The 20,640-nt window shown below is 36.1% G+C and overlaps 1 protein-coding gene across 1 annotated transcript in view; it reads left to right on the forward strand.

The window, feature by feature from the left end:
- NALF1 (NALCN channel auxiliary factor 1) overlaps positions 1–20,423 on the forward strand; it is a 428,526-nt gene extending 408,103 nt beyond the window's left edge. The window contains exons 2-3 of the mRNA XM_034418620.2: positions 11,311–11,482; positions 16,811–20,423. Coding sequence (XP_034274511.2) covers positions 11,311–11,482; positions 16,811–17,106 — 468 coding nt within the window. The 3' untranslated portion in view covers positions 17,107–20,423. The remainder of the gene's footprint in view (positions 1–11,310; positions 11,483–16,810) is intronic.
- The last annotated feature ends 217 nt before the right edge of the window (positions 20,424–20,640 follow it).

Here is a 20,640-nt window from a genome sequence, read left to right on the forward strand (position 1 = left end):
ACTAAATGTAGTTTTTTCAATAAATGTACATGTGCATTTACAGATATCTAAATATTGCTCTTTCACAGTGTTATTCATTCTAAACTTTCTAACCTCGCTTCAGAGATAGACTAATGTACTTTAAACAGCCTGGGATTTTAAAGTTTTTTTTTCACATTCCAGCCAGAGACTAATAGGCAGTTATTAAATTTGTCAAGAAGGGAAAGAGAAAAAAGAAACAAATGGCCTAATCTGTTTTAGAATAATTTTTAATTATTAGAACTATGTCTCAAGTCCATAGTTTTAGATTATTCCAATATTGTTAATTAGCACTTAGATGCTAATGAAATTGAAGCTCTATACTATTAACACTATATAGAAGCAATAGTATTAAATAAAACCTTGGTTCCCAAATAAGGAATTATTCACTTTCTTACATCAAACACATTCTTTTTTATTGCTGAAGGATAATTTCTGTCTTATTAATGTATTTAAAGGCTGTCTTTATTAAGTTTTGAATTATTTTCAAATTAGTTTTATTTCATCTTTATTCTTGCTAACTGTACATGTATATTGAATGCTTCTGAATTGTTAGAAACAGTATTAGAAAATAAGCAAAGGCATTATAATGCATTTTCTATCATTGCTTAGTTCTTCAAGTATTTTCGTTAGGGTGACCAGTATATATAAAAAAAATTAAAAGAAATTAATATGAATTGCCTATATAAAATCCTTGGAGACTGAATTCTTTCTAGAAATATTTCATATGATCCTGATTAAAAATACGGTAAGTATTGCGAATTGAATAGGATTTGTGAACGGTGTGTTTGTGTATGGGAGATTGTCTCTTTTATTAACTATTTATTGCCATTATTAGGTGAAGGAAAGTGTTGTAGTCTATTTCTTTTGGTTTAATTTCCTCTGGATGTTTCTGCTTTCTAGTTTTACAAACAATTCAGATATTTATCAAGAATATTAGCTGAATTGGGAGAAATGGGACCTTTGGAAAAGGTCTGTTCATTCAAGTGGCATCTCAAGTGTTTCTGGCATGAATTCAAGGTAAAGGTCCTACCTGGTCTTAAAAATTAAGACAGGATTATTTTCTCAAGTGATTGTCCCACATATAGCTCCTTGGAATTAAAGTCAAGCTCTTAATGATTTCTTATAGGTGTAAATCAGGGGTGAAATGCTCCCGGTTCGGACCGGATCGTCTGATCTGGTAGCGATGGAGGCGGGTGGTTCGGAGAAGCAGTAGCAAAAATCCCTGCCCCCACATACCCAGCTGAGCCGCACAATCATCAGAGGCTTTTTTTTTTTACTTTTAAAAGCATTTTTTCTACAACGTCTTCGGCGAAAAAATGCTTTTAAAAGTAAAAAAAAAAAGCCTCTGATGATCACATGGCTCAGCTGGGATCATCAAAGGCTTTTAAAAGAAAAAAAGCCTCTGCCGATCAGGCAACTCAGCTTGGATCATCTGAGGCATTTAAAAGGAAAAAAGGGTTTTTTTCTTTTAAATGCCTCTGACGATCCAAGCTGAGTTGCCTGATCGGCAGAGGCTTTTTTTCTTTTAAAAGTCTCTGACGATCCAAGATGAGTTGCCTGATCGTCAGAGGCATTTAAAAGAAAAAAAGCCTCTGCCGATCAGGCAACTCAGCTGGGATCGTCAGAGCCTTTTGAAAGCATTTTTTTACAATCTCTTTGCCGAAGAGATTGTAGAAAAAATGGTTTTAAAAGTAAACAAAAAAAATTGGCCATGCCCACCCAGTCACATTACCCCCCCCTCCACTAAGCCACACCCACAGAACTGATAGTAACAAATTTTAGATTTCATCACCGGTGTAAATGTACACTTTATACTTATAAGTGTAAATAAGTATAACAGTCCGCATAAGTATAACAGTAAACCCTTCTCGGCTAATTATGATTACTCCAAGATACAAAATACACTTAAATAAAGAGTATATTTTATTTTGTTGAGCATCTTAGCCCCAATTATTTGCTAAGAGCGCTGTTCCAGGGTGCCATTCCACTCTGAAGCTCCTGGGTGGCTCTCAATGTCCCATTCATTTGATAAGGATTTTAAAGGTGTGGAGACTTTCAATCACTTTGGAGTTTAATTACTCCAATTACAGGATTTGGATTTCCAATGAACTTTTTAATTTTAACCAACACAATTAAGACCTGGTGTACCCAGGAAGGAAATGATAAGGTCTTTTCCGTGGCAGTGCAATGCCTTCTATAGTTATCTCCCCCCCCCATTAATTTATTTACTTATTCAATTTCTATAGCTGCCCATTTCAATCAAGTGGCTCTGTGCATAGAATAACCATAAAACAATTAAAACCAGCCACAACATAGTACATTAAATATATATGGCAATCAAAAAAAATGTCATCCTGTGTATCATATACGTCAGTATTAAGAAAAAAATTAGGATTGACAAAATCCAAGAAAAAAAAAAAAAGATAAGCCTAACTAAATTTTGCTCAGGTTTGTCATTTTAGGGTAATCATCAGTAGCTTCTTTATACTTGTTTATAGAAGTCATATAACTTAAAACAAGTGGCATATGGAGGCTTCAAGATTTTTTCAACTACTAATCAATGCTAGCCTTGTGCGTCAGATTTTATCCATGCACAAAAGCAATAGCATTAATAATCAGATATAGTGATGAGTTCACTGGCATTGTGGTTAGAAATGTTGTTGGTTATTGCTGATGAGAAAATCATTTTTCATGAAATTTAAGTAAGTGCCAAACTCCAAATATCATCTGTTAAATTAGGATAGTAATAAACTCTTTAATCTAATTTTAAGAGATCATATAATTTGGTGGATGTTTTATTACAGCATCTAATAGTTCAATAATAATAATTATAATCTGTAAGAATCATTTATATCCAGTAACACTGAATCCCAAATATTTCTGTGTTAAACTAATAGTAGCCTATCAATAAAACACCAGGAAATCCATAACAAATGCCCTGAACATAATATGTATTCACTATAATGACTTCATTTAATGTAGTGTATAGAATTTAATGCAATAAATTCTTCAGATTGGCTACATTTGAATCTGACTTTCCCTTTAAAGTCTTTATTACAGTTTTTTTTCTCTCCCTCCCCCCACCCAAATCCTGTTTTAAAAAGTCTGTCAGATTTCTTTGCCATGCAGTTCCTTGAAATGGATTTTCTACAACTATCAATGACTTGAATCAAGCCCGTAGATGGTACATCATAGTTTGGATAAGCAACAATTCCACATTAGAAACCAAGACTCAATGTGAATTCTCTGAAGACCTCTTTCTACCCTCGTAGTTTGACATACAGTCCCTTTTACAACCTTGCCTTGTCATGTTTTAACAGCTATAAATAGAGAAGAGAGGCAGATAAAGGAAGAGGAAACATGAAAGTAGTCTGATTCTCCGTATTTAGAGTGTCTTTGAATTGTCCCTTGTAGAGTCAGTATGACATGAAGTCAACATAGCCCTCCTTCTGACTCGAATTTAAGAATTAGTATTCAGGAAGCATGAATGGTTAAAAGTAAATCATAAGAACACATCACAGCACATTAATCTGGAAGAAAGTTAAACAACAAGAGCACTGATGTTCACATTCTCTAGGATGATTGCCTATTTTCTCCTTATAAATACAGACGGTCTTCAGCTTACAAATGGGTACTTAGCAACCCTTCAAAGTTACAAGTTACCTGAAAAAGGAAACTTACAACTCAGATCTGAAGTTCCGATGGTTGTCCCTTGTTCACTTGTCTCCACTTTGGACACCCTGCAGCATGCTGCATTTACAGTTTGCAGCATCCCATGGTCATTTGAGCACATTTTACAACAGTTTATTACTTTAAGTTTATTACTTTAAAATGTACTCTCTCTATATTATAAATATTACACAGGAAAATTAACATATTTTTATGTTTTTAAAGTTGGTTGGGCTTTATGAGCAATGTGGCAAATTGATCAATTTTTAAAAATTATCTGTTTGTTATATAATGTTCCAGGCTTTTTTTTTCCTTTTGTAATTAGGAACACTATTTATTTTAATGTTGCATTATATTGCTATTCCATTCTGTTTGATATAATAGGATTATATTGAACTACCAATTCAAAAAGGAATATATGCAAAATATTGCTATGTAGTTTTTATTATTTGGATCATAATAAGATTAAGAATTGAAAGTAGAAATCAGGATCAAACAAAAAGCAGTTTAAAAACTGCCTTTAACAACTATTTAAAGAAAAACTTTAATAAATAACAAAGGAACAACATATGTAGATATTCAGCTACCCTTTATCATGCTATGCTTTGTGCTATGATATTTATTTGACAGGAAGCTCAATTTATTTGAACTTACATGAGGAGGAACAAATAACTGCAAAATGGTTCCTGAAAAGTTCAGATGTCTCTGAAGGTTAGTCAAGATTAGCAGATCTTCAGGAGCAAGTGGGCTCTGTCTGGTTAGTTTAATCCTGTATCTAACATCTAAACAATTTCTTGCCTTCTTTTGTTCCTCCCATCTTCAGATTTCTTTTTTTCTTCTTTCTCTTCCTCCTCATTTTATATCTGCCTTTTTCTTTGCTCTCAGCTCAGTCCCTGTCTCTTATCCATCTCCATCCAGTTGTGAATTTCTCCCTTTTACCTCCATTCTTCACCCCCTTGTGTGATGCACAAGCATAACTCCTCTTTGCTACTCACAAGCATGACTTTTCAAATGGCAAAAGAGGCAGAAAGAGATACCACTAGTCTAATGAATCCATGAATTAAGATTAAGATCTTAAAGCATTGTCCTTTTTTAGGCTAAATTAGATAATTTAATATATAGCAAAGATCATGTTTATGCAAGAAATGCTTGCGGAGAATTTCTTCTGAAATATTCTTGTAACATTCACAGTCCTAGTTGGCATATGTGAGGGTCTGAATTCAAATTCATAGACAAAGACATGCATCCATGTACTCATATATAAATATGATATATGCACACATCCATTGGGAAGGAAAAATCACTAAATTAAACTGGCAACTTGAGTTTGAGTAAATGGGAAGCCGAACATTGCTTGGGACTGCAAGAACCAATCTGATGTAATGGTTAAAGACACTGGGCTAGAAGTAGAAGTTTGTGAGTTATAAATGTTGCACTAGACACAAAACCAACTTGAAATCTTTGGGCCAGACTTATGTATTTGCATCAGACCTTGTCACAGAAGGTTTTATATGCAGCTTTTGTGTGTTGATACCATTTGTCAGGTATCATTTTGTCATCACCATAGATTATTGTAGGCTTCCAAAGCTTTTGATTTATATTTCTGTGTTAACTGTATTAACATGGCTAATAATCAGGTGTTCTTATTCTCATAACATGAATGAATAATAACATGAGAGATGGTAAAATTAATGTGTTGTCCTTTGACTTTGTTTTGATTTAATAAAGGAGTGTGTCTACTGAATATTTTGATTCATTTTGTAATAATTTGTAATAAAATCTTACCTTAGGTGGAAAATGTTGCAAGTGACGTTATAAATGTACTGTTATTTAAGACAATCCTAATGAACGGTGCGGCCAATTCAAAGTGTTGGAGGTCACAACTCCAAACCAGTGTGACCAGTGTCCATGTTAGTTCAATATTCTGTGGATTGCAATGCCAAGATACATTCTGATAGTATCTACTAGGCAAGGTTGAATTAAGCATAACAAAATATGACAATAAAACGTAATAAGCTTATGTTGCCAATTATGTTTGGAGAGATGCAATAGCTATTCTTCAGTCTGAGCCACTTAGACAGCTGTCAACATCACCAGTAACATGTCAGCACATGAGAAATTGAGAGAACTGATTGCTTAAAATAAAAGCATTAACACCTCAAAACTTCAGATAAAACATGGTATTTCCCCACTAGAATACTGAAACCTGTAAAATATTTATGAGTTCTTCATTATTCTAAAATGGCAAATTAAAGAAAAACTTGGCATGGGAATAACAATCAGTTCTGAATTATGGTTGTGCATTAGATTTAACCAACCCAAGTTCCTAAAGAAGATGACAGTAATACAAAACAGGTTTTCCTGGGGTAGATTGAATAGGTTAATTCTGAATCTGGATGTCATTAAATCATGATTCCCTTTTGTTTCTTTAGTGTTCCAGAACATTATCAGTAGTGAAGGCTGTGCAAAAAACAAAGCAAAATAGCAAATTGATGGGGCATTGTTTGATTGATCTTTTTGTATGCATCTCAATCACTAAAGTAACTCTAGATGGCTTATGCATTACAGATTATATCCTGAGCTTTGCTCATAAAATATTTTTCTAGCCATTTATTTTTATTCCTTGATAATTGACCATTACTTCTTGTCTTCCATTCATTTTTCTTTTTTCTTTCTTCCTGTTTTGTCTCATTCCCAGTGTATTTCTACATTTTTTCCAAAACACAATTGTCTTTTAAAAAATAAATTCACTACTAATTGTCTGATTATAATGTATTAATAATAATGTTGTTCTTTACTGTGATTTTCTTTGATCATATGGTTGCCTCTATATGTCGTAATGTATATGCCTGATATTGTTATGTATCTTCTTATAATTTTTATGCCAATGTTGCAAAGAGAGTGAACAACTGAGGCAGGAAGCTGAGAGAAATCCATAATTCTATAAATCTGGCAGGTAATTTCCCTGTGAAATCAGCCCCATCCCTTCTGAACCAAGCCCTCAAAACTGGTTATGATGCCAGATCTGGAGCTAGAGAACTGGTTCCATTGCTGAGGGGGGCATTTTTATTTTCCCTTTGCCACTGTTAGTATTTTTGTTTTTATGTTATTTATTATTGTGGCTTTTATATTTTTACTAAATGAAATTCTACCATATTTCTGCTGACAAACAAAAATGTCATGGCATGTTTTTTTAACCGCTGTAAGGTAATTAGATGTCTGAAACTATCAACAATGCTGGATGTTGTATTTCTAAAGCAAATTGTCTTTATTTTATAAAGAATATTGATTTAAAGCTTTCCAGATTAGGTTATAGCTCATATCAGTATTTAGCAGGAATACTGTATATGAAGGAACTGTACAGTACTGCAACATGCTGTCTTTCCTTATCCCTTTCATTGGCCATGTCCCATTGCCCAACCAAAATGCATGTAAAGACCCAAATCCAAAAGTCATACATACGATATGTACATCTGATATCATCTGAGATTGACATCAACTAGGAATTGCCAGGTTCAGGGATGATGTGTACATGGCATGGTCACGAAAAAGTCATGCTGGCATGATCAAAGGTCCACCATTTTGTTATGTGTATTATTTCTTATGTTTCCACTTACACATGAGCATTGTGCTTTTTGACCCCACCAACTGAATCTAGAAAATATCAAGAAAAACCTGGCAAATCTATGAAAAATCAGTAATTGTAAGCGGTAATGAGAAAGTAAAAACCCTGGTATGTTTATCAGTTATGATCAGAATGGGAAGATTGCCAAAAGTTGCAGTTTAACACACTGAAAGGGTGGAGAAAGTTAGAATAGTTCAGTATAGAAATTTAAGTATATCAAAGTGAAAATGCACAAGTAATAATATCACAATTATGAGAATTATCTTCTCACACTGAAATTACCAGGGACATTAAGGAAATCCAGTTTTTCTATAGATGACATTGAAATAAGTAGTATCTGCTTAGCAATGACAAAGCATTTCAGTAAGAATTTCATATATTAGAAATAAAACAAGTAAAGAAACCCAACATTGAGAAGATGGCAACTGTGGAATTAGCACCATCACCTATTTGGTAGTGGGATTTCTAACTCATTTAGCATTTTGCTTTGTTTGCTATTATTTGCTATGGTGGAGTCTAATTTAACAGGAACAGTCTATTTCATATTTGTATTTTATCTACAGGATAAAATAAGGTTAAAAGCACTGAAAAATCAAAAGGATATAAAACTATGTTTTGGACTCTGTATAATAAAAAAAAGATTATTCAAAAAATGAAACAGTAGCACTTTCACTTTTATGTGTAAATAATTAAAAATAACAGCAACATATAATTTTTCATTAAGCAAATACTTCTAGTGCTAATATTTTCCCTTCAAAAAATATAACGACTTTTAAAATCCAAGGGAAAGTAGTCAGGAATCACAGTTTAGGAATATTGTTTTTTTAATGGTTGCCTAGCAACCTTGTTACTATCTGTTGCCACTATAAATAAACAGAAGATAGCTCTATAAATTAACTGACAAAAAACTAGAAGAGATAAAAATAAAATCCATTTAAACGGCACAGAGTTTCTAGGAAATTGTCCTGAAAACTCCAAGCAACTGAATTCTAAGCCTTTACTTTTTGTTTCCTTTGTTTGATTGAGAAAAGCCACAACTAAAAAGAGAAAAGCCTGTTCTGTAATTGTTCTTTTATATTTCGTGGTAGAAGAAACGCCTAGAAAAATACTTAAAGTGTTATTATTAGCATGCTAGAAAAGAAATTATCTTTTTCCAGACTGTTTAAGGGGACCTTATCCTATTTATTGGGTGAACTATTTTGTCTTTTAATTAAAATCTACTTTTTTTTACATTTACAATTGTGCTTTATCTTTTATTACACAAAGTTTTCATTTATTTAATTCTTTATGTTCTGCCATTTAAAATAAAAACAAACTTCAAGCAGCTTTTCTAAACATAAAATATAAGAGCAAATCGCAATCAAACATTGCTTGACACAGTCTTTTAACAATTCTTGGCTCTTCATAGGCCTTTATGGACAGGTACAGTACACAGAAAAGCCAACAGGTGTTAGTGAGCACCTTGCGAAGGAGAGACAAAATTTAACAAAATATGGAAAGTCATCAGTTTATGCAAGGATGATTAGGCTGTCACACAGACATATAGCTCTGGATTTGTATACAAGGACATTGGAATAAAAAGGTAGTAGCAGGAATGTTATGAGTATATTAAGTGAACACAAAGGATTCTCACAGTTTTTTGCATCGAAGGGAAAAAGATACAGCCTTAAGGCTAGTACTTTGGGCACTTTAAAGGAAATTCATCTCCCACCACCAATTTACCTTGTATCCATAGGCATGTGGAGGACTATAACACTTGGATAGGGCCACAATCAGAGTGTAGGACATTCTAAATCTTTAATCAATGCAAACACAATGAATTTCTATATCAATATATATAAATTAGTTATTAAAGAGCAGATTTACATAGCCATAAGAAATGCTATGACTTGAAATATTGGGAATTAGAATCTTGGATATGAAATGCAATGGTATGTTTATAAGCAACAATTTATAACCTTGTTTGATTTGGATGTTCCAGTAATTAAAATGTTGTATATTTATGTAGGAGATCTAAATACCTGTGCTCTATTCTTTTAACTGTTTTAGACTAGATCAACTAGGAGGTAACTAGCACCACCTTCTGTGAATATCTGTGACTTAACTTTACACAGTAAAACTGTTACAGGCAGAGGTAACTGTTTTACCTGTCAATGGTATTTATTAAATCTTTTAAGGTTTAAATATTTTCCATGCTTCTTGGTAGATTGTGGACTTTGGATCTACTCATTCAAGGAATTATTTGCAGAATAAAAGGGCAGAAAAGATGGATGTCTAAACAAAGAGGATTTATGAGAGGTACCAGGAGTCAGCCAAGTGGGCCTTTTCTTCTCAGCTGTTGCTATATAAAATCCTAGCTCCTTCATTTCTTTACTTTCCACTCAGATATTTCCTAGTTAGCCCCACTATGGATGCCACATTTTAAGGCAGTTTGATTTACAGCCCTCTTAAACTGGAGAAAGAGTAGTGGAAATGTGGGGCTTCAGAAAGGGTGATCTGGATTGGAATATGTTTGCTGGAAACAATCCCTCCTTCACTACCATCAGATCATTTGGCAGTCAAATTCAGAACCTTTTTGGAATCTTCTGCATCCTACTGGCAGGATACTAATTGCCCAAATCCCTTGGAATATATGAAGAGAATTTCTAATGGCCAAAAATCTGGGGAAGCGGGTCAGCCACAGCTCGGTTGCCAGAAACAACCGATAAATACGGTTCTAAGGATTTGCCTTTCAGAAATCTTTGGCTGCTCTTAGACCAAGGTTGGGTTGTATCATGAAAACCTAGTAGCACTGTTTCTTTGTTGCAATTACTAATGTAATTTAGAGGAAGAGTGTGGCACAAACTGCATTGGTCCTACGGACATATTATTTTCTGATTAAAGGGTTTTTCATCAAGGTAGTTATTACTATTAGAAAATGTGCTAGCAAGATGATAGAGATAGCATATGCTAGTCCACTGTTTGGAAATAAAAAGGGCAGGTGGGGTGGGGAATGGAAGGGCAATGTGGAAGTAACATAGTTCCTTTAACTGGAACCTTCAGTTTCTTTCTCTGCCTCTAATTTGCCTCCCAGAAAAATCTCTCAGGTTTCTTAATTTTGCAAATGACTTCCATGCCCATGTATAAAAAGAACAGCTTTATTGATGCAAACCATTTTAATAATTTTGGCAAGTTGGTAAAAGTTGCAATTTGTTTGGAGGGTTAGCTGATGTCTCTTAATAATTACTTTTTTGGTGTGGCTGACAAATGCCTGGAATAGATCTCTGAAATATAACACCAACTGTAGGGAAGAGGTAGCAAAAAGGAACCTGGGTAATTCAGATCCCTGTGAAGGAAACAAAGGACATTGCAATTTGAATTTGACACAGATGGAGGCAGAGCTATCAATCGCAAGGCATTGCACAATCTTTTCCTTTATAATGGATTTTTTGGTGATAAGAAAAGAGCCTAAAGAAATGGCAGAAAAAACACAAGAAGGTTATAGATGGAAAGCTAGGGCTTAACTTGCCTTCTCGGTAAAATTCTGTCAATGAAGTAATTACACAATAAAAGCACTCAAGCAAGCTTGGTCTGGGGCAGTATAAGCATCTCTCAATATCCTGATATGAACCAGCAGTTTTGGGCTGTTGGAATGAGGATAAGCTCTGCTTTGTTTATACTGAGCCAGTATATTGGTAGAAAGTGCAAGTATTATAAAAATTTCACTAATCTTCTTCCCATGCAGACAGAATATGAATGAGTCCTCTGCATTTTACATTCTAAATCTTGGAGTTAGTAAGCCAAAGGCAGACTAAGTCATGATAGAAGGCATAGAATTTCACTTTCTGGAAAAGGAAGTGTTATCCAAAGGATTCCTGCCTTATTTTACTGAAAAGCTTTTAAAGTGTGATCGATAAGAACAGAACAATAAGAACGATTCTACTGGTGCTGCTTTGTCTTGTCAATTAATCTGATTCTTTACTTTCCTTCCTGTCTTTCTTTTTCTTCTCCTTTAGACTGTCTACAAAGCCTGGCTCTGTTCCCAGTATTTTGAAGTCACACAGTCTCATTGCAACAACACAATTCCTTGCAAGCAATACTGTTTGGAGGTTCAGACAAGGTGTCCATTTATATTACCAGACAATGATGATGTCATCTATGGAGGATTATCCAGTTTCATCTGTACAGGTATGGCAGATTTCAGCAGCTGTTTCTAACACCCCTATCGGAGCCATTTTCTTAAGCCTGAGGGCCACATATAATTAAGAATTCCCTTCCACTTTCCACTCAAGGCCTCCTTCTCCATTATATATTCCACAAGAATGATGCTGTTGCTCTGTAATCCACAAGAGCGTCCATTGTTGCCTTCTCTCTTTTCCACTTCCCCTCTTCCTCATGTCTACTTAGGCATGACTCATCTGCCTTAGATACCAATTCACTTTATTTGTTCTCTTTTTATATCGTTTCGGAAGATAATTCCACTTCATGTTCTCAAGCACTTCCTATTTATGTTACCTGTACAGAATCCCTCAGCTTGGACAATATTTTAAAGGGCTTGTTAAAATGAAACTTCCTGTGCTGTTGATGGAGGCTAAGATATAAAACTCAATATGTACAATGAAAAAGCATGATTCACTTTCAAAAGACGTACCTTTGGAATATCACCATGCCTGGTTGGTCGCATCAGCTGTGCAACCAATGCTAGAATCACCTCAGTAACTGTAGCCTAAAAATACCAGGCAGTTCTACAGAAAATACTTCCTGTGTGAATCTGAGTTTTACTGAATTTCTTCCATCCTAAATTGCATACTGTGTATCTGGTCCAACTACATCCCCAGAGCTTACAAATGTGTCAACAAACTGAAATATTGAAAGAACAAATATGAAGCCTATTGGTGTAGTGGTTAAAGCAGGGGTGCTTCAATTTCAATTTCATTGAGGGCCACATCAGGGTTGTTTTTGCTGCTCCCCATGCTCCCCCCATGCTCAGGAGGGAGCATGGGGCCATGGCCAATTCAATGTAACATGTCAGGGCACCTGTGGTGGTCTGAACCCTCCGCCAGCGAAAACAGAGCTTGAGAGGGCCGTGCACAGCTCTCCCTGTTTTCGCTGGCAGAGGGTTGCAGGAGACTGTCGCAGCTGAAACGGCCCTCCCAAGCTCCGTTTTCGCTGGCAGAGGTTTGCAGGAGGCTGTCGCAGCTGAAATGGCCCTCTCGAGCTCCATTTTCACTGGCAGAGGGATGTAGTGCGTGGCCCTCCCAAGCTCCATTTTCGTTGGCAGAGGCATCCTGGGCTGGTCCTTTGCTGTTTTCAAAGCAGCCCCACAGGTCAGATCTAAGCACCCCACAGGTTGGATCCGGCCCACAGACCTTGAGTTTGACACCCCTGGGTTAAGGCATCAAGCTATAAACCAGATATTGAGTTTTAGTCTCATGTTTGGCACAAAGCCAGCTGGGTGACCTTGGGCCAATCCTTCTCTCTCAGCCCTAGGAAGGAGACACTGACAAATCACTTCTGAAAACCCTTGGCAAGAAAGCTTGCAGGGCCTAGTCCAAGCAGTCACCAAGAGCTAATACTGATTTGAACATGCATACATGCGTATGCGTGCATACACATGAATATGGACAACAGAAATTCTAGGGTGTGGTTTAATACTTCTGACAGAATAATTATTGAATATGAAGCATCCATTCTCATTCTTGCTTTTGACATGACTATTAATTTTGATATATGCCTACAATATCAATACAAAATTAAATATGGATATGCCGTGCGAATAAATTCTTCATTTTTAAAGATCAACTGGGATTTTTTGAGTAGGGAATTTTATATGCTAATACTGTGTTTCTGGGTCTTCATAAAAATATTTTGGAATTAACAGGAATATTAAACATTTTGTGGCCTGGGCACCATGCCTCTTCCTTCTGGTCTGCCCAGGGAAGCAAGAGGATTAAAGTTAGTAATGTTAGTCAACCCAAGCATTCAACTTTCACTAAACAAAAGGGTCCAAAATTTTCACCCCGGATACTATGGTATCATGCAGGGGAATCTCATATAAATGCTCAGAAATCTAGGAGCACTGGCCCATCCACAGAGGATCACAGGGGATCAATGCTGACTGATGTGTATTGATTTTCAATCACACATTTTCCACAAGTTAGAATTTGTATCATATGTCCTGACACAAGAACCTTAAAAAGAGCCTGGTGGCGCAGCAGACTAATAGCCTGTTATTAACATTCAGCTGCCTGCAATTACTGCAAGTTCGAATCTCCCCAGGCTCAAGGTTGACTCAGCCTTCCATCCTTTCTAAGGTAGGTAAATTGAGGACCCAGTTTGTGGGGGCAATAAGCTGACTTTGTATAAATATACAAAAGTATGAAGGCTATTGCTTAACGCATTGTAAGCCGCCCTGAGTCTCCGGAGAAGGGCGGCATATAAATCAAATTAAAAAAAAAAAAAGAACATATTCACAGATTTTTGGTGATTATGTTATACACATTACACAAAAATGTAATATTTTGGCATTATCATGGTTTGCTGACTAGGCAACTGAACAGATAAAGATAAGAGAAAGAAAGAAAGACTGCACTTTGACTAGTAATGATAACTTTAACCTCTTCAAATCTAAATGTCTATGGAGATTCTCAGTCATCCAGGTCATGGTTGTCCCAAAGGTGCTTTTTCAAGGGGCAACTGGACTTTCTGGTTTTTCTTTGAAGATGTTTTGCTTCTCATCCAAGAAGCTTCTTCAGCTCTTCAAATCTAATGCCATCTATAAATTCCATGATCCCCAATACTATGATATTTGGATGGCTTAGAAGATGGGAATATCACCTAATATATCTGGAAAATGCTCTTTGGAAAATGCTGGCCTAGCTGTTAAATGATAAATGGTTGATTTATGAGCAAAATAATTTTATTAAATAATCCATACTAACCCATATATATGTTTATTAGTGTATTAAATTAATAAAAATCCTAGTCAAACAATACATTTCCAGGTTGACATATATTGTGAAATAATGCAAAATCAAAGACAGGATAGAAATCCATAAATAAAAAAGGAATTATGCATTTGCAGTCTGTGAAACCTCAAAGATGTTCTTTTTGTAGTAATTCCTGGTCCCAACTCACAAATCATATAGCTTGATTGAAGGCAAACTTGATTATCAGAACACGGGTGACTCTTTATCAGGAATGCTATTTTTCTTGATATTGTTCATATTAGTGTCTTTGAACAGGACATCAGCTTCTCTGTTGATAATATCAGAGGGTAGAAATGAATATAGTTCAAAACATTGTCCAGATTATACCACTACTTTATTGTCCCAGATATCATTGTCTCCAATGGTTCCGATTTGTGAAAGACCCTGAAACTCTGAACTTGAGCTTGACTAGGTGGCTCAGTGGCTAAGACACTGAGCTTGTCGATCAGAAAGGTCGGCAGTTCAGCGGTTCAAATCCCTAATACAGGTCTCCTGCGTGAGCAAGGGGCTGGACTAGATAACCTCAAAGGTCCCTTCCAACTCTGTTACTGTGAATGGCTAGTGAGCTATTTACCTTTTCTGAATTTCTGCAGAATGAGAACAACAAAATATCTCAAACAAATCTCAGATTGCTATAATGCCCTGCTTGGTAGAGACAAAACTCTTCTCCTTTTTATTTGGAATAGATAAAATCCTAAAGATGATAAAATGCACTTGCTTTTTCAAAATGCAACCTTTTTTCCCCTATTACTATTTATTTCTCATATAGCAAATCCCTAATAGGATGGTTGTGAATGCCATTAATTTGGGCATTAAAACTCTGCTTTTAATTATTTTAAAAATATGTTGCTTTAATGTTAGATCTTAAACACACAGACAAAAAGTTTGCAATACAGAATTTAATGTATGTGGACCAAAAGTAACCTACTGTTTTGCATTATTGAAATAAACAATCCCTGATATTGAAAGCTATTTAGATGGAATGTCTTTTATCAGGGAGATAGCTTAACTAAAAGAGCAAGCCAATTCCCCATATGGAAAGTCATTGGCCTTCAGAGATCATTCAAAAGTTCTCAATAACCACTTGGGTTGCTACTCTGTAGATTGTAGAGGATAGTACATGAGATGATAATGTTATTGCACCATTGTTAAATTTTAATGAAAAATATAATGTTGATGGGTTTCTGAACCTACCACAGGTCTTTAGCTATAGTAGCCAGGATAATAAAAGCTGGGGAAATATTACAAGGCATTAATTTCTGTGTATTTTGTAAAAAATGAAAACTGAAGGAATGTTTGAGTCTTCTCAAGAGTCTTCTCCTTTGCAGCGTCTTCTCAGCAGAAACTCTTCTGCCAAACAGTTCGAGTATTATACAGTTCTCCAGGTCCTATAAAGATTGAACTGCATCAGTTCTGTGTTGGCTGCCAATCTAGTTTGACCAATGACTTAGCTGCAAAGCAATTCAGAGACTTCTCCTTGCTGTCTTTTGGTGATCATCTAAGATGTGGTAGTCTTAACTGTTTCTCTGTGTTGTTAATGAATTCATCATTCAGCTGGAGAAAGTGATCAATGAGGAAAGTGACCTGGAGACTCTTGATCCTATTTATTTGGAGCCTCTAGACTAGATAACTCCCCCCCCAAAAAAGAGGAAGGGACACCAAGCAAAGGAATATCAAACCACAGCCTCTGCCCTGAGTGATGTTTGCAGAATCTTGACTTAGACCCAAGTATTATATTTCAAATTAAAGCTGCTTCCTGAATTTAGACAACAAACAACAAAACATAGATGTCACATGTTCCTTGGAGCCAATCAGCATTATTCTACTTATAAAACGTACAAAGCATTGTAGAGATTTCTTGTTTATGCTTTAAATTCTGGGAACCATGCATGGGCTATTGCGGATGTATTTTGTTATTTAGAATAGGTGACTGGGGACATCTAGTGGAGAACAGCAAGCATTTCATGCATAACAAATTACATTTGAGTTGTGAATGGGAAGCATTCAAATTTGGAAGTGAAGGTTCCAACTATAGTTCCTATAGTTCCTAAGTAAAGTAATCAGGACTGAATCTGTTACAAAAGAACCTCTAATATGAATCTGTGACTCACCAAACAATAAGATGCTTCAAAGTGAAAGTATTGAAAGGTGTTTTGTAATAGTATCATGAGGCAAGAAAGGAAATTGTAAAAATCACAGAATTGGGGAGCATGATCGAGGACAAAAAGTTGTTCCAAGTGTCCATAAGTAAGTTTCATTTAGATATTTATGGTTTGGGGGAATAGTAAATTTGTTCAGAGAAGCTTTTGTTAAATATTTGCTAATGTTATTACCATTAATTAATCTTAATATATGCTGCTTTTCCACTTAGATTGTCTGGAATGACTTCTGACACAAGAGAAGCAATGTAATCACAGCCATAGATTCTAAATATTTATACATTATATTTGACTACCAGGAAGGTTATATCCATTTTTCTTTTCTTTATAAAAGACTATTAATATGTTGCTCTTTTTCTTTCCTGCAGGGCTCTATGACAATTACCCAACCAATGCAGAACCAGAATGCTGTGATGTCAGATGGGGACTCTTATCCGATAACCAATCCAAAGGGACTATAAAAACAAGTGACTCAATGATGTGTCACCGGACATCACTCACAGTTTCATCAGCATCAAGACTGTGTAACAGCAGACTCAAACTGTGTGTTCTTGTATTAATTCTCTTACATACAGTACTCACTGTCTCAGCAGCACAGAATTCAACAGAACTGGGCTTTGGAGGCATAACAAATTTTGAAGATAATTCCACCAATGAGGAATAAGAGACCTGATCCATCTCCTCCTACAGGCACACAGCAGGCCCACCCATATGGCAGTCAGACCCAAAAGACTGGACCTTTTTGCCCTCTGTTCACTCCTCCAAAAGCCTTCTGGGTAAAACTCAACCGACGGGCCACTATCCAAACAAGGACACATCCTATACAGCTTTTTATTGACTAAAAGGCTGTCTGGTGACTTAAATTTCTCACACCATTTTATACACTGTGTTTTAATGTTTGGAGTTTCTTTTTTTGGTTTGTTTTGCACTTGTTAATACAGGATTTTATTTTTCAGACAGTTTCTCAGAGCTAAACTAAGTCTTTTCACTGTCTTTATCTATTTCTAGTCATTGTGTGTGCTCATCAAATAGTTTGGTCTTTTATGTCTTGTCAGTTTCTATTAGAAGAAAGAACTGCTGTGGTTCCATGGCAAAAGATTTTTTTAAAAACAAAACAGTGAAAACCAGCCCTCCCCTCCCAGCCCTCCTCTCCACAAAACCAGTTCTCTTTTCCCCATTATATTTTCCCCTGCTTCAATGCCCCAGAGCAAACCATTCCTGCTTGCTTTCCTTTGGTGTAATCACAATGAATGGGTGTGCGGTCCAACGCACCTCTGCCACTGCTACACAAGTCATCTGACTGGAGAAATCCAAAGTAAGGGAGGGGCGAGGAGGAGAGCACAATTAATGGATACTCTCCTTGAAAGTGGGATCTGACAATGAAACCTTAATATAAAGAAATCTATAACAAACTGTTGCTCCAAGGCCCATTTTCAAAAAGTTTAGTCCTTTCTCACTGGTCAGTTGAACAGGAGTGGCCTGATCTAGAGCACCATGTGTGAAACCAAGCCAAGAGCTCAGTGAAGTGATGAGAGGGGAGGAGAGACCTACACACTGGTGGGAAAAGTTTGGCATTCATTGTGAATTACGGTTTTTATTCCTCTATTATCACCTCTGTACCACATGGTAATACCATCTACGAAAACCAAAAGGTTTATGAAAAAAAAAAGAATTTTTTTTTTACCCCTGTTTGATTCTGAGGATATCTAGAGATATCACGAAGGCTGTGAAGAACCCAAGTACCCTATCAAGCATAGGTAATATGGTCATTGCATGTGAGTGTACATACTCTGAACATAAATATTGGGCTACATCTCTTGTGGAATCACTTGCCCAACCAAGCAGATGACCATTTTAAAATGAATGCACTGTTGTGTGTTATGCTGATATGGTTCCTACAGCCTGCGAAATAGTTTCTGCTCCTCAAGGCAACAATTAAATCTTTGGAAGTAAGGTAGGGTGGGGAGGAGATCAAATTAAGTTAGTGCAGCTGGGAAAAGAAGTCATTTTTTTTTCTTTTTTAAAGGATATTTTCATGAGTGTGCAATAAAATTTAAGATGCTGGGCTATAAGTAGTCAAGTATTGTGAGGGGTTGATGGGAGAAGATAATCCAATTGCCTTTTTCATTGCTCTTTTTATAGGACCATATCACCTGCTGAGTGGATGGGATCTTGCTTTTTAAAATGGCTTTTTAGAGTTTACACTAGAATAAATGGAAGGAAAAGTTAATAAGGGCTGTTTTTTTAAAAAAACAAAACAAAACAAAAACTTTTCATTCCTTCCTATTCTCGAACTACACTTGGAAAGTGCACTTTAGAGCTGTTTGCGGTGTAGCTGAGAGATGAAGGAAAAAAGATAGGAAATATTCTCTTACTTCTTGCATTAAAAAAAATAATAATTCCTTGCCCATTTCAAGAAATGTTTCTGTTCCTCACTGCAGTGTTGATATGCATTTTTATTCATGTTCTATGATTTGTGAAGTTCTGGGAAAAAAAAAAGACAACCTAGAGAAACAACCCTACTGCTTTAGCAGATTAAACTAATGCATTTGTTAAGATGTATAATCTGAACTATTTTGCAAGACTTCTTGTTTTGATAGTGTTTTGCTATGACTGAGAATGAGGATCTTAAAATGACCTGTGCAAATACAAAACAAAACAAAACAGCACGTAAACGCAGAATTCTTCAGCTTCAGTTTCTTTCCTTATATTTTCCCTCCTTTCCACTGCGCGTGTACACCTGTAGGTATCTACATGGCATAAAGCACCACGCATTGTGAGGTGGGGGTTTCCCCCCCTCCCGGATGAGTACATTTTCTGATACATATTGTGGGAATGCGCTGAAAATAGGTAGGATGGGGAAAGGGAAAGCTTTATTCAATGACGGAATGTAAATTTTCAAAGAAAATCTGATCTCGTCTTGCAAAATCCGCGCAGCGAAATCTGTACAGAGCCACAGCACTAGAAGGGCTTCAGTGAGAGCCGTGTGAAAAAAACCCTTAGGGGGAGCTCTTGTTCAACTGACCACTTTTTTTTCCTGATCTTAACATGTAAATGGTCAGTAAACAGTTTGTTATATACCTTGATCTACCTCTGCTGTACAAAGGCCATTCAGCAACATCCATTTCTGTGGCATTCATGGCATCGTTTTGTTTTTCCCATGAATTAAACATTCATATTTTTTCCCTCCTTTTGTTTTTCCGCTATCTCAACACAGTAGTGTGTTCTGTTCACATCCCCCAGTTAAAATAACATTAAAAACAGATGCTGATTCTTCTCAGTGGGATCCTGTTTTGCCTCATTATGGTCTACTGCAGAGAATACCAGTCAAAAATGTATTCTCTTTCCCTCCCCACTCTCTGTCTGTCCCCCACCCCATTCCCCGCCATCCCTTTTCAGTTGCATTTTTAGGGGGAGAAATCAGCTCAACTTCTTTTTGGCTTCAGGCAGGGACGCAGGAGAAAAAAAAACTCATTAAAAAAAAAACAGTGGCAACATTATTCATTGCTTTTTTAAAAAAAAGCCAAACATTGAGTAAAATGAAATAGGAAGCACAAACCATTTTACTTAAAAATATAATAAAACGTTCCTTCCTTTCCAAATAGGTGCCTGCAGTTACATTGTCTCTGTCACTACCCCAATTCCCAATCTAATTCTTTTACTGATTTTTCTTTTCTTTTTTCCCCCAAAAGGAATATAGTGTTCTCGGGAGACAGCTGCTGTGATGTGTGTTATTGTTTGGGCCTGGGTATGTTTACTCCAGCAGTATGGTCTGTATTCTTTCTTAGCAGCGGCTAAGAAACCATGCCTAGAACAAAAGGACTTTTTTAATGAAGTTCAGAGGAACGTAATCATGTATGATGCAAAAGCTCATCCCATCCATTTCTCATCCGTAACCGTTTTCTTGGCACAAACCTGAGCATGCTTGATATTGTGCATCTATTACTTTTGCCCAAATAAATTTGCATCTTGCCACTGTAACCGCCATCTTGTTCCATTTCTCCTTGTATTGTATGAGTTGACATACATGATGAAGAATTGGCTTCTAACAGACCATAATTCAATATTCTAGCCTAGTACAATGAAGAAAGAGAATGACATCTATTTTGAAGTTGTATGCAACAGACTTCCCCTTTCTTTCATGTGTTTTATGATTTGATTTTCTGAAACAAGGAAAAATCCAGAGTTGTTGCAATAT

Source organism: Pantherophis guttatus, chromosome 5 (genome assembly GCF_059756535.1).
Source record: "Pantherophis guttatus breed Tessera chromosome 5, ASM5975653v1, whole genome shotgun sequence".
NCBI classification, from domain to species: Eukaryota; Metazoa; Chordata; class Lepidosauria; order Squamata; family Colubridae; genus Pantherophis; species Pantherophis guttatus.